Source organism: Malus sylvestris, chromosome 16, assembly GCF_916048215.2.
Source record: "Malus sylvestris chromosome 16, drMalSylv7.2, whole genome shotgun sequence".
Taxonomy (NCBI): domain Eukaryota; kingdom Viridiplantae; phylum Streptophyta; class Magnoliopsida; order Rosales; family Rosaceae; genus Malus; species Malus sylvestris.
Window position 1 is genome coordinate 20,462,410 of NC_062275.1, and position 14,118 is coordinate 20,476,527.

At 38.0% G+C, this 14,118-nt stretch overlaps 2 protein-coding genes across 9 annotated transcripts; one reads left to right on the plus strand and one right to left on the minus strand.

Annotated features, from left to right (window-relative positions):
* Positions 1–824: 824 nt before the first annotated feature.
* Positions 825–3,818, minus strand: LOC126607591 (malate dehydrogenase-like). The gene is made up of 7 exons (XM_050275246.1): positions 3,650–3,818; positions 3,054–3,212; positions 2,776–2,951; positions 1,682–1,959; positions 1,462–1,597; positions 1,265–1,376; positions 825–1,174 (listed from the first exon to the last, which is right to left on the minus strand). The coding sequence occupies exons 1-7, from the start codon at positions 3,690–3,692 to the stop codon at positions 1,080–1,082; spliced, it is 999 nt and encodes a 332-aa protein (XP_050131203.1). The 5' UTR covers positions 3,693–3,818; the 3' UTR covers positions 825–1,079.
* A 1,239-nt stretch (positions 3,819–5,057) lies between these two features.
* Positions 5,058–10,091, plus strand: LOC126606424 (pre-mRNA-splicing factor SLU7-like). 8 transcript variants are annotated; one of them, XR_007617205.1, is made up of 10 exons: positions 5,058–5,170; positions 5,909–6,072; positions 6,166–6,278; positions 6,854–7,267; positions 7,402–7,537; positions 7,628–7,891; positions 8,750–8,966; positions 9,233–9,336; positions 9,496–9,735; positions 9,827–10,091. XR_007617205.1 is itself a non-coding variant. In XM_050273809.1 (10 exons), the coding sequence occupies exons 1-10, from the start codon at positions 5,155–5,157 to the stop codon at positions 9,902–9,904; spliced, it is 1,575 nt and encodes a 524-aa protein (XP_050129766.1). In that variant the 5' UTR covers positions 5,058–5,154; the 3' UTR covers positions 9,905–10,091. The 8 variants fall into 8 exon arrangements, 6 of the variants coding, with proteins under 6 accessions (XP_050129766.1, XP_050129771.1, XP_050129770.1 ...); XR_007617206.1 differs by having other exon boundaries at positions 9,496–9,673; positions 9,827–9,898; XM_050273809.1 differs by having other exon boundaries at positions 9,496–9,564.
* The last annotated feature ends 4,027 nt before the right edge of the window (positions 10,092–14,118 follow it).

Sequence of the window (14,118 nt, forward strand, 5' to 3'; positions counted from 1 at the left end):
TAAAAGATAGTCTTCCAACAACATAATTACTAATCCTGGTAGTGCTAGCCCTAGTTGTGGATCAGGCTAAGCTCACTAGCGGTCGAGTCTCACCCTACGTGAAAACGATCAGTATTAGCTCATTCAGCACTTGGGGAAGTATCAAAGAACGTCATAAGGAGATTCTGTAATGGCTGTTGAAAAGGAAAATATGATCCTTACTATGTGGTTAGTTGTCAATCATAGTAGAAGGTCACAAAGCAGTTCGACTTAAAGGAGAGCGAGGGGGAACGAAATACTCTCAACCAGTAGAGCTATAGATCCTATCATCTGGAGTTATATGCGCTCAAGGCTGCAGCTCGCATAGAACCAGTCTCCCACGAGCAACAGACCCGCAGCGTCTGTAGACATATGACTCCCTGACAAAACATGAACACAACATGCAAGCACTTGAACACAAAATAATCGACTTACAATTGACTCCATCAAAATTTGAAAACCCGTTGTTTATCATTTCACCAAATTAAGACAAATGAGTACAACAAAAATGGAGGTAAAGTAGAGCTGCAAGCAAAACAAGCCGAGGGAAGGGACATCTCGAAAAGACAAACACAACACAACAAAAATTAAAGAAATCAATCACAAACCATTTACGATATAGACGAATGATCGCAATCAACAATCCCTACAAACCATTTAAGTACAACCGCAGACTGGAGCCGATATGATAGCGGGTCATATATGTTAACGGAACCCTAAAGCCCTCAGAGAGGTAATAAGGCGTATAAAGCATTGAGGGCTCCTAGAAAGTCTTGGAAATCAACATAAGCACAAGAACTAACAAATTAGAATCAAGGCAGATATGGATTATTTTACGTCAATGGGACAATCCCATTCAAATATGCAACTAAAAGAAGAAAAAAGTCGAAGTGTCCGAATAGAATATTGGGCTCAACAACTGTAAAACCCACAAAAGCAGCTTCTGCATCATTAACATATCTCTCTATCTTAACAATGGCATTATTCAAAACTTCAGCTGCTTTTCTCACACATTGCAGGGAGGCCAACTTACAACCACACCAAGGAAAGGCCAAGAGCATCTAAGAGAGGCAAGAGTATGCCAAAGCTTTCTCCTCACTGAGCTCCTCTGCAGTTGCATCCAACTTCTTCCTCGAGAACTCGTCAATAGAGAGTCCTATACAATTGTGAAACAAATGTGTATTAGAACTTTGAATGTTCACATTCTATTCAATTGTTAAGAAATGCAGAGACTACAGACTCTTACCTTGAACAATCTTCCACTCCCCATGTTGGCAAGTGACTGGGAATGAGAAAATGAGACCAGAAGGTACATCGTATGAGCCGTCAGAGTAAACACCCATGGAAACCCAAGTGCCCTGAATGTATGGTCAAATAAATAATAAGTATATAATAGATCTGTATAAAATGTTCTAACTGAAAACCGAACAGAATCATAGGTACCTCCGGGGTTCCAAGTACCCAATCACGAATGTGATCACAAGCAGAACTTGCAGCAGATAATGCACTTGACAGCTTACGGGCCTTGATGATTGCAGCACCACGTTGTTGAACAGTGGAAATGAATTCTCCATTCAACCTTATGAAAAGAAAGAGTGCTTCACTGTAAGTAAACCTAATAATAGGACTAAAGTGAGTTTTAAATGTAGATCAAATCATGTACCATGCATCATCAGCAACAAGCTCACGGACACCCTTCTCCCCAGATGGTGTCTTGACAGTTGCATGGTTGACATCAGGATACTGCGACGATGAGTGGTTACCCCAGATAATAACATTCTTAACATCAGAAACTTGAACATTCAATCTCTCAGAAACCTGGCCCAAGGCCCTGTTATGATCTAGTCTAGTCAAACAGGTGATGTTTTTCTCAGGAATTGATGGTGCAAATTCCTTCAAGATCAATGCATTGGTGTTTGCGGGATTAGCAACAACCAAAACCTGCAAATAGGAAAGGGAGCTTGTAATGTCAAATCAATTTGAACTTCTAACTGCAATAAGTGTCTTCATGTTGTACAGAAAATGTAAAAGCTCTTGTACCATAAGGGATTTTAATTCTTTTAATAAATCTAGGGGTATTCAATTAGGATTTTAAGTGATTCTCTAAAATTTAATGTGTATTCAATCAGGATTTTAAGATAGTTTACTGTTTATTAAAATCTTTAAGAAATCTGGTGATTCAATTAGGATTTTAAAGAAGTTTATAACATTCCAGGTGTATTCAATTAGGAATTTATTTAAAGAATTTTAAAAAATTGAGGAATTTGAGGGAATGGGACAGATTTCGAGATGTATTTTAAGCATTCACAAATCTCATCTCTTCCCCTGAGATTCCGAGGGAATTGAATCAAAATTTTACATGAAATCTTTACAAATCAATTAAACTCCATCAAATCATAGACTCATAAATCAATCAAAATTGCTCAAAATCTCAATTGAATACACACCGATCCTGAATGATGAATTTGATTGGAAACTAAACAAAGCTATTTGGTATCAAAAAGGGAGCTCAATCACACCCCTTATGGAGAACATGACACATTCATAATCTTGCATCCGCAGAACCACCTATATAATTACATTCGAAAAACAGAGAAAATAACATAGCACAGTATGAACATAATTGACTGATTTGTCATGATTCTGCATGAAGATGTATTTGAATTGTGCACAAATTCATATCATAATGAAATTACATATTCCTTATAAAAATCAACAAACTACCCTATAATTTCTGTTCTATTCAATATTTTTTACCTTGCAGTTAGGAGCTGCATGCTTTTCCAGTGCAGAAGCTTGGGACCTGTAGATGGAAACGTTCTTTGTCATGACGTCTTTCCTTTCCATGCCTTCTTTCCTAGGGAAGCCACCGACCATGACGGCGATGTTAACTCCATTGCATGCTTCCACAACATCAGTTGTAGCAACAACACCTGATACAATACACAACAGGTACCAATCACATCAAACTCAACCACAACATGCACACACAAACACGCAGTTCCATATACCGATAACAGATCAGTGGTATTTACCTTTAAGCAGAGGGAAAGCGGCGTCCACCAACTCCATCTTGACACCATTCAAAGCCTCAGCAGCTGGTGGGATATCAAGCAGGTGCAGAATCACCGGCTGATCCGCTCCGAGCATGATTCCCCTTGCGATCATCGGCACAAGCGCATATCCAATTTGCCCTGCAAATCCACAAATATACACACTTTCAACATCACTCACTCAAAAATCATCCAAATTCATAACTCATCCAAATCGGATCGCTACTTCAACAAATCACAAGCCACATCATTTCAAAACATCGATCTAATTACTACTTCGTCGCTCCTCCCACTCTCAGTCCTAGCACACACACACACACACACACACACACACATAATCATGTACAGATCTAAACGGTACACACACACACACACATAATCATGTACAGATATAAACGGTACACACACACACACACACACACACACACACACACATAATCATGTACAGATCTAAACGGTGCATCAATCATATGAAATTTACAAGTTGCCAACCAAGAACAAGATCGTAGATCTAGAAGATCGATCAGGGCTTGCTGAAAATTCGAAGAAACAGTGAGATTATGGATTCGATACAGTACCTGCGGCTCCAGTAACGAGGATGCGAGCTGGTTCTTTCGCCATGAATTCCGATGAGCTCAGGAGGAAGATGAATCGATCGATCTGAAGTGGCGAAGGTGGATTTGCAGATGAGAAGAGCTTACAGTCAGAGAGTAAAGGTGAAGGAGGAGAGGGGTATACATATACGTGGAATTCATGTTGCCAAGAAGATGCGATACGGACGGGGGATAGCTTGACACGGCGCCGTTTTTGAAATTAAGTGGACCCTTTGACGGCGTCATCAAGCCAGTGACTAGGAGAGGACGTGGGCGGTATGGCGCGTGATGAAGAATAGGCGGAGGAGGGATATTCCGTTTAGATTCGATCTCGTGATGTGTCCTAACGTCAATCGTCATGATCCATGCGGAGGCCGTATAAAGTAGTTTTTAAAGTTTCTAATCCAATGGTTCTTGTTTAAGCTGAAGTTGCCACGTGGGGAGGGAGTACACCAATAAGCCAAAATAATTGATAGATTTTTCAGTGTACATGGTAACACGGTTGAGTATACCAATATAACTAGTGAGAATTTCTTTTTGAAGTGTTCATTTTAGTATTATAATATTTAGTGTATTGGACTGTGGTTTAAAAAATACTACCTTTACTATATTTTTCATACCACAATCGTACTATCTCTATATAAATATGAGATTCATATACGTTGATGGGTTATTTAACAAAAGGAAAACTAATGAAAAGAGTTTGAAAACTTTGAGTTTTAATGATAAGGACAAAATAAAGAGTAAAATGAATAGTACCAGGATTGACTTTTTAGTGTAAAAATATGGTTTTTCGTTAAAATGAACAGTACCGGATGCTTTTCGTTAAAGTTCCCTTTAACAAAATGATACAAATGTATGAAAAATATGATAAAGTTAGCATTAATCGTGTTCTGGGATCGTAGAAAAATCTGTCAATGAGATGAGTGATAATAACTTTTTCCTCTGCGTTTTCATTTCATTTTACACACCACTCCAATCCTTCCCTTCACAATACCTACTTATTTAATTTGATTTAATTGTTGAAGATTTGGAATCCAAATTTTATGCTTTGGCCTTATTTCATGGTGTGAATTTCGAATAAGATAATACCCTCTCTTGATATGAAAATTATTCAGTAATGAAAGAAAACTTTGTCATTGACATTTTACCATATGGTGGAAAACAATCATACTTATACATTTTAGCATGAATTCGATCTCCACCAATTCTTTTTCTCCCCCAACAAACTAACAATTTAGTTAACACACTAACACTAAATATCAAAGAAAAATTGACATATTATAGGGAGTAGAGATGATAAAAAAGAGAAACATAAAAATAAATAAATAAATAAATAACTATAAACGGCCCAATCACAACTCAAGTTAAAACATCAAAGAATTTCCCCTATATAAATACCCAGTTATATGAAATAATTGGTTTCGGTGTTCCTTTATTTTTCCAGAACGTTCTCCGCTCCTTTGGGGCTGCTCTTCCTGCATTCAACCATGGCTACTGCATCAGGTAAAGTTACAGACCTACAGTTCTCATCGCCTCCCAATTTCTCGAATCGATCACCGCCTTTCAAATCAAAGTGGTCACTGGTTTTTTTGTCGCTAAATATTTTAGAATCTTGATAAACAAGGAGCGAACGAGGGCTTAAATTTTGAAGAAAACCCCATTCTTTTGCGTTTCGAGTGTGAATGATCGAAATATGCTTAGGTTTTTGGGGGTTTTTGAATTGTTGGGGAAGATTGGTCTCAGTTTTGTGGATAATTATGATAATTACGAGCACCCGGTCCATTGAATATTAACATTTATTGGATATTTTCTTAATTTCGAGATATGTTATGTTGCGATTTTATCGGAAGAAGATGGATGGGACTCAACGCTTAGGTTTTTGACATTTTGTTTTTTGTAGTGTGAGTTAGGGTGGGAGTGTGAAATGATATTTCAGACTTCAGGGGTCTATTTCTGCTCAAAAATTGGTGAATGAAATTGATCCCTTTTTGCTAATTTAACTACTTTAAGAGTTTACAATGTAATTCTGCAAATTCTCCTAAGTTATCAAGTGCAATTACTGAACAGTTTGGTATATAGGAACCCATTATGCATACCTATATAGACAGAAACATCATGCCGATGTTGGTGTGAGTAATTTGATTTCAGTTATGTAATTGTCTAAAACAATTTGAGTAATTGACACTTTTGTAAGAATGCAATCCTGCAATTTTATTTTGTAATGTTTTATGGTGTGTGCAGCGGCTTTCAAATCAAGGGAGGATCATCGGAAGCAGATGGAATTGGAGGAAGCGCGTAAAGCTGGGCTAGCGCCAGCTGAAGTTGATGAGGATGGGAAAGAGATTAATCCTCATATTCCTCAATATATGTCATATGCACCTTGGTATCTTAAGGCTAATCAACGAGTAAGCTAACATTCTAAGATTCGTCAACCCTTTCCCTTGCTTAGATGTCAAAGCGACATATGCTTAGGGTCTTTTCTTTCTATTTCTGTGTAGAGTTTGAAACATCAAAGGAAATGGAAATCAGATCCAAATTATACAAAATCCTGGTACGACAGAGGTGCAAAGACTTTTCAGGCTGATAAGTACCGGAAGGGAGCATGTGAAAAGTATGTGGATCATGCATTGCTTGTAATACTGGTTCCTGATTTTCTTCTCCTGCTATCATACCACATCTAGCTTGTCATCTTCACTAAGATATCGGTAACTGAATCTCAAATATCATATACTTGTTCACTAATTGTAGTGGGAGTTTAATGATCGCGTCTTTCCACTGGGAAGTGCTTTTCATATAGGGAATGACAAGATTGCTGATGGTGTTATGAGCTCACAAGATTCATATATCCGCTCTTATCCAAAACTGGTTTGTTAGTCTATCAAAGAATTTATATGCATTTACTTAATAATTCTATAATTTGTGATGGTACCATGAGTTTTGTCAGGAAACTATACTCGGTCGTTAAATTGTTGAATGCCTACAGACAAGTTTTGATCTGGTTTTCTATAGTCACTATAGTGATATAATCATGTTAGTAACAAAAGTTTGTGTATCTGATTTACTTATTCTTGGGGATAGGATGCATATTTTAGCCCATGAAAGAAAATTTAAACTCTTCTTACCATATTTTGTGTTAGAGTTAGGATTTATTTATTACCAGGGGGTTTCATCCTTTTCTTTTTACAGCTGTGGGGCGATCACGCATACCACAAAGTTGTGCATGGAGAGGCCTAGAAAAAAAGGAGCAAGATGGACAAACATGCACATTGCACCTGATGAAAAAATAGAGAGTTTTGAGCTGGATTATGATGGAAAACGGGATAGATGGAATGGTTTTGATGCAGCAACTTATGCTCATATCATTGAGAGATACGAGGCAAGGGATGAGGCTAGAAGGAAATACCTGAAGGAACAGCAGATAAAAAAGTTGGAGGAGAAAAATAATAAGCAGAATGGGGAAGGGGAGATTAGTGAAGATGATGACGATGATGATGCTCTGAAGGTAGATGAGGCCAAGGTTGACGAAAGCAAACAGATGGATTTTGCAAGGGTTGAGAAGCGTGTTCGCACGACTGGTGGTGGAAGCACTGGAACTGTCAGGCATGTATTGCTTTGTTTGCTATCTCCTTGATTGTCTTTGTGTTGTTTAATATGAAACATTTTTTATTTTGTGTATGGCCTTCCCCCAAAAGATGATTCACACATGGTTTTAATTTTGAATTCTCTTGGTTCAGAAATTTGCGCATTCGGGAGGACACAGCTAAATATCTTTTGAATCTTGATGTCAATTCTGCTTATTATGATCCCAAAACTCGGTCCATGCGTGAAGATCCTCTTCCTGATGCTGACCCGAATGATAAGTTTTATGGAGTGAGTTGTTTAACTTGGAATATTTTGTATTTATTTTTTAATTATGTGAATGTGAAGAAAAAATGATTTATCAACTTGCCATTTTTACAGGGAGATAACAAATATAGAGTGAGTGGGCAAGCTCTAGAGTTCAAGCAGCTCAATATTCATGCATGGGAGGCATTGGAAAAAGGGCAAGACATTCACATGCAAGCTGCTCCATCTCAAGCAGAATTACTGTATAAGAACTTTAAGGTCATTAAGGAGAAGTATGGCAATGCTGCAACTGAAGAACAACTTCCGAAGGAGCTTCTTTTGGGACAGTCTGAGAACCAAGTTGAATATAATCGTGCTGGCAGAGTTGTAAGGGGCATGGTATATATGAGATTAAATTCTTTCTCAAATCAGTTCCGTTTTGATATCTTGCCTTGCATTAATGATATTTGTACCTTTTATCCGTATGCAAAAATTGCGAGAGGGGGAGGATAGTGTCTGTGTGCATGTCTTATGCATCTATAATCTTTTTACAAATTAAGACTTGTTAACAATTTTGCTGGCTTTCATTTCTTGATGAACCGTGCTAGTAATTAACCATTCGATGCTCACATGTTGGTACACGTCAATATTGTCATTGGGGTCCTGGATAATTGATCGAAATTATTTTGGAGCTATTTAGGCAGGTTCTTTCTCACACCTTAATGTGGCTTTGTCTGAAAGATTATGCTGCTTATGCACGATATTTATTTTGTCAGTGATTATGTGTGACTTCATCATTATTGCATATCTAATGTCTTTTAAGGAAATTATTATGAACTCTCAAGTCTTTTGGTCTGGTGTAGATTTCTCTGTTCTATGTAGTTTAAAGTTGTTTGCTAACTATTTTATTTTATTTTATTTTATTTTTTTTGACAAATTCATTATTATTAAGGGGAGGGGGGGGGGGTTCAAAGCTAACAATAGTTTAGGGTAGGGGGGAGTTTCAAACCTTGTCTGTTGCATGGGTGGAAACCAAACACCCTATCCACTAGGATGTTGGACCACATGCAAGTTGTTTGCTAACGTAAATCTCTTGTGAATTTATCTGATAAATTTATCTGCCTAGTTGTCTCCTAGGCAATTTCATCTTCAGAATGTGCTTGATAATATCAAGATTGCCCTCTAACTTTTATATGTAGCATCTTTGAATGCTCAGTAAGGAAATTAACATCTGTTTTCTTCTGATTTTCTTTGAAGGAGACATCCCTTCCAAAGAGTAAATATGAAGAGGATGTTTACATCAATAACCACACAAGTGTTTGGGGATCATGGTGGAAGGATCACCAATGGGGATACAAGTGTTGTAAGCAAACAATTCGGAACAGTTATTGCACTGGTGTAGCTGGAGTTGAGGCTGCCGTGGCAACTGCAGACCTAATGAATGCGAACATTGCCCGCAAAGTAGCCTCTGAAGGTTTGTACCTTTCACATATGTTTTTGTTTATTTATTTTAATGTTTGAGAACACTGTTTTTATTGTTTATGGAGAGTGCTTTATCCATATTAAGTAATATCATTTATTGTGGTTGATTTCATCATTTCATTTATTGTGATTACGATTGTGTTTCCAGATTTTTATTTGTTTTACCTTCGTACATGTGGATATGTCTTGTTACTTTGTTATACTTAGAACTTCTTATCACATACTCAGTTACATTCCGTTTCTTCAAATTTTTTGCAGAGAAGCCTGCTCCAACAGAAGAAAAGAGGGTTGCTACCTGGGGAACTGATATACCCGACGACTTGGTCCTTGACCAGAAAAAACTTGATGATGCTCTTAAGAAGGTGATCTTGTGGGATTCATTTTCATTTTCATTTTCATTTTCAATTTACTACTTTTAATGTCACTTTATATATTTAATAGTCAACTCACATCACCCCTATACTAGCCATTGTGTTTCCGAACTTTATTGATTGATTGTTCATGTGTGTTGCTTTTTCCAGGAGGATGAGAGAAAGACGGAAGAAAAGGATGAAAGAAAGCGCAAATACAATGTTAAATGGGACGATAAGGTATAAATAAATACCCATTATGTTCCAGTTGGTGCGATGGCAAGTGCCTTCGCCCATGAGCGGTAGGTCTCGGGTTCGAGACTTGGGAGCAGCCTCTCCATAAATGGGGGTAAGGTTAGCTGACATTCACCTCTCCCAGACCCTGCGTAAAGCGGGAGTCTTGTGTACTGGGTACGACCTTTTTTTCTTTTCTTTGTATGATGTTGCTCGAGTACAGTGCTTCCTCGATGAATTTTTTTACACCATGTCATGCATTTTGTAGGTTACTCCCGAGGAGATGGAGGCGTATCGAATGAAAAAGATTCATCATGACGATCCCATGAAAGATTTCCTGCACTAAAGAGTCAACCGTATTTGCCTCTAATCTGGATACTGTAAGCTTAGAAATCTTAATTAGCATCTTGTCGTTTAGGCTCCGAGAAACATTTGCAGAAACCTGCAGTTGTCTGAGCTCTTTGGATCTTGCTATTTTTGTGCACATCTGTAGAACAATGAAATCATATTAGAAAAAGGACAATTGGATTCAACTCTACTCTTTCTCCATGGATTGTGGAAATTGGGATATGTTGAGTTTTGGTTTCAATAGTTGTTGTATATTTCATTGTGAATGTTACAAGAGAGTGAAGGCAACTCTTATAGAGAGCCAAAAGAAAGCTACAATAGATTGTAGGATAACTACACAAACACAATCCCTAAAATCTGCCCTAACAAGTGGAAAAGCAAAAACCAAATTACAAGTAAAGAAGCTTTTACAAGCAACTAAGAAAGGTTGATGTAAGATGAATGACAAGCTATGGAAATGTTGATGTAAGGTGAATGACAAGCTATGGAAAATGAGGTTGATGTAAGGTGATTGATAAGCTATGCAAAGGTTGATGTAAGGTGAATGACAAGCTATGGAAAGTGACTTTAGCCTATGACTTAGCTAAAGTGAGGATGACAACTCATACATACAACCCATCCATACAAACCAGTTTCAATACACCCCTTCAAGTTGGATCAAGAGGATTGATTGATCGAAGCTTGCACAACAAACGCTGAAACTGAGTAGAGTCTAGTGCTTTTGTGAATAAATCAGCAAGTTGATCGTGGCTACGTGTGAACACGATGTCTATCACCCTGGATTGAACTTGAGCACGAATATAATGGCAGTCAACTTCAATATGTTTGGTCCTTTCATGGAATACTGGATTGGAGGCAATGTGCATGGCAGCTTAGTTATCACAATACAAGGACATAGGTGCCATGCTTGTGAATCTGAGCTCGGAAAGAAGACCTTTCAACCATATGAGTTCATAGGTTGTTGCTGCCATAGCCCTATACTTAACTTCAGCACTAGATCGAGCAATAACAATTTGTCTTGCTCTTCTAAGTGACAAGGTTCCCTCCAACAAATGTGCAAAAACCTATTGTCGATTTTCGATTAAGGGCATTTCTAGCCCAGTCAGCATCTGTGTAGGCCAAGATGTGATTTGATCCATTGTTCTTCATAATTATCCCCCCTTCATACTGAGCCCTTAAGATATCGAAGTATTCTCTTGACGATTTCCCAGTGAACTAGAGTAGGAGATTGCATGAACTGACTGGCTAAGCTAACTGAATATGAGATATCAGGCCTAGTAATGGTGAGATAAATAAGTTTCCCAACCATTCGCTGATAAACACTAGGGTCCGAGAGAGGTTCACTTTTTTCATGCCACTAAAGTTTGCTAGTTAGGGGTGTCCGAGCTGGTTTACATTCCATCATGTTAGCTTCATCTAGAAGATCGAGAACATACTTTCTTTGATTCAAGAACAATCCCTTTGAAGAGGTAGCCACCTCAATTCCAAGAAAGTATTTCAAGGGCCACAAGTTTTTAATGGCAAATTTTTGGTGAAGTGACTGCTTAAGCGTCTTGATTTCACTTGTATTGTCATCTGTAATAATTAGGTCGTCAACATATATAAGCACAACCAATTTGCCAGCAATACTACTTCGAACAAACAAAGAAGAGTCAACATGACTCCTTTTGAACCCTGCAGCTTCAAGGATTGAACTAAACTTCAAATACCAAGCTCAAGGGGATTGTTTGAAACCATATATGGCTTTGCGAAGTCTGCAGACCTTGTTGGGTTCATTTTCTCTTGGATGACCAGGAGGCAACTTCATGTACACTTCTTCTTTAAGATCCCCATGAAGAAATGCATTCTTCACATCCATTTGGAATAAAGGCCATGCATTATTGACTGCCACAGACAACAATACCCTCACTGTGTTCATTTTGGCAACAGGAGCAAAGGTCTTCTTATAGTCAATGTCATAGGTTTGAGTAAAGCCTTGAGCTACTAATCGTGCCTTGTGTTTTCAATGCTTCCATTGGAGTTGAATTTGGTCTTATATATCCATCTACTTCCCACGACCTTCTTTCCATTTGGAAGATCCACCACATTCCATGTCTGGTTATCATTCAAAGCTTGAAGCTCTTTAGTCTTAGCATCTTGCCACTCAGGCATGCATGTGGCTTCATGAAAATTCCTTAGTTCGGAAGTGTGGGACACTTTGTTATGGAATGAAGTATGAGAAGATGAGAATCTGTGATAAGAAATGGCTACAGAGATAGGATGCCTTGCAGTGTAAGTAACATACTCTTGTAACCTCACTGGTGGATGTCTATCTCGTGTAGGATTTCTTCTTGGTGCACTTATAGCTTGCTGATTTGATTGAGCTTCTGATGGTTCAGAGAAGATTGGCACTGCATCAGTTACACTCTCAGTGAGTTGAGAATTATCATTACTGATATGAGCAGGAGTGACTTCATGAATTTCTGCTGGAATAGGTAGTGGAAATAGGTCCATAAGATCTTCCATATTAGCATTAGTCTCTAACCTTTTGTGGAAATAAGATGTATTCATCAAATCACACATCTCTAGAGGCTGCCAGCTTCCCCGTGTTAGGGTTGTACACTTTGTAACCCTTTTGAGAACTGGCGTATCCCATAAACACACATTTGACAGCTCGAGGGTCGAGTTTGTCACAATGGAGAGCTTGAATGTGCACATAACAAGTACAATCAAAGGTCCTGAAGTGAGACAAGCTTATAGGCCTGCCCTTCATGACTTCAAAAGGAGATTTAGTATTCAACACCTCAGTTGGCAGTCTATTAATGATGTACGTGGCAGTGAGTAGAGCTTGAGACCAAAATTTCTTTGGAACATTCATTTGGATCATAAGTGATCGAGTCTTTTCCAATAAGTCTCGATTCTTTCTCTCTGCCACACCATTTTATTGTGGTGTAACAACACAGCTAGTTTGATGCAAAATGCCATGATTGCTCAAGTAATTACTCATGTTATTGGAAATGTACTCGGTACCATTATCTGATCTTAACATATATAACTTAGATGAAAATTGATTGGTGGTTAGGTTGTGAAAGTCATTAAAAGCATCAAACAAATCACTTTTAAGTTTTAAAAGATACAACCAGCTTACTCTAGAATAGTCATCAATAAATGTAACATAATATCTATACCCATCAAAGGATTCTACACTAGAAGGACCCTAAATATCAGAGTGAACAAGCTGAAAAGTTTACTAGTTATAGAATTAGAGGAAACAAAAGGATGTCTAGTGGCTTTTGACATTTGACAAGTTTCACACTCCAGTGTGTTTTTAGAAAAAAAGGGAAACAACTTGGTCATCACATGTTCTGAGGGATAGGCAAGGCGTTGATGCCAGAGTTGGTGTTCCTGAACTTGACTTAAGTTAACACTGAGCTTTTTGACAAAATTGGACTCCTTTGAGAGATAGTAAAGTCCATTCAAGAAGAACCCTTCTCCAATCTTCTTTTGAGTAACTCGGTCCTAAAACACAACATTGTGAGGGGAAAATATGGCAAGACAGTCTAAGGTTTTTGTGATTTTTCCTATTGACAATAGCTAAAAAGGAAAAGAAGGTACATAGAGAGCAGTGCAATCAGTATGCTCACTTAGCAATCTAATCTTTCATTTCCCTAAAATAGGTTCCCCTTTCCCATTTGTAACAGATACATGAATTAAATCAATAGTTCTTTGAAAATCGTGGAGACTAGAGGGTTTATTAGTTATATGATCAGTGGCACTAGAGTCAATAATCCAAAAATCATGTGTAACATTTGCATTAAAAGCAGTGGAAATGGCAATGATAATACCTGGAATATTGCCTTTCGATGTGTTCTCCGAGTCAGCCAAGAATCCAGCAAATTTCCCTAGCATTGCAGTAGGGTTTTCAGGTGTCATTTCATCAGGTTCAGTGCTTCCTTGCTTCTTTTGAAGAAAAGCAGCAAACTTGTTGATCAAGGACACATGATTTGTTGAGAATTTAGCCATCCCATCAGTTGAGGAACAAGCTAAATGAAATGCTTTTGGAGTGACTCCACATTTCCCATCTTTGATCATCCTGCCTTCCCTATCAAACTTAGGCTTTAACTCCGGATGAAGAATTCAACATTTTTCTCTCAAATGTCCCTTCATGTTACAATAAGAACATTTCCAGTCTGCTTTCTTGCCAAGCACCCTATCACCAGTTGCTTTGTGATT

Coding starts and splice junctions, on each gene's coding strand:
- LOC126606424 (XM_050273809.1), top strand. Junction 7,268..7,401: donor GGAAGCACTGGAACTGTCAG/GCATGTATTGCT, acceptor CTCTTGGTTCAG/AAATTTGCGCATTCGGGAGG. Junction 9,337..9,495: donor TTGATGATGCTCTTAAGAAG/GTGATCTTGTGG, acceptor TGCTTTTTCCAG/GAGGATGAGAGAAAGACGGA.
- LOC126607591 (XM_050275246.1), bottom strand. CDS start 3,692: ATGGCGAAAGAACCAGCTCGCATCCTCGTTACTGGAGCCGCAG. Junction 2,952..3,053: donor CGCTTTCCCTCTGCTTAAAG/GTAAATACCACT, acceptor GTATTGTATCAG/GTGTTGTTGCTACAACTGAT. Junction 1,175..1,264: donor GGAGTGGAAGATTGTTCAAG/GTAAGAGTCTGT, acceptor ACAATTGTATAG/GACTCTCTATTGACGAGTTC.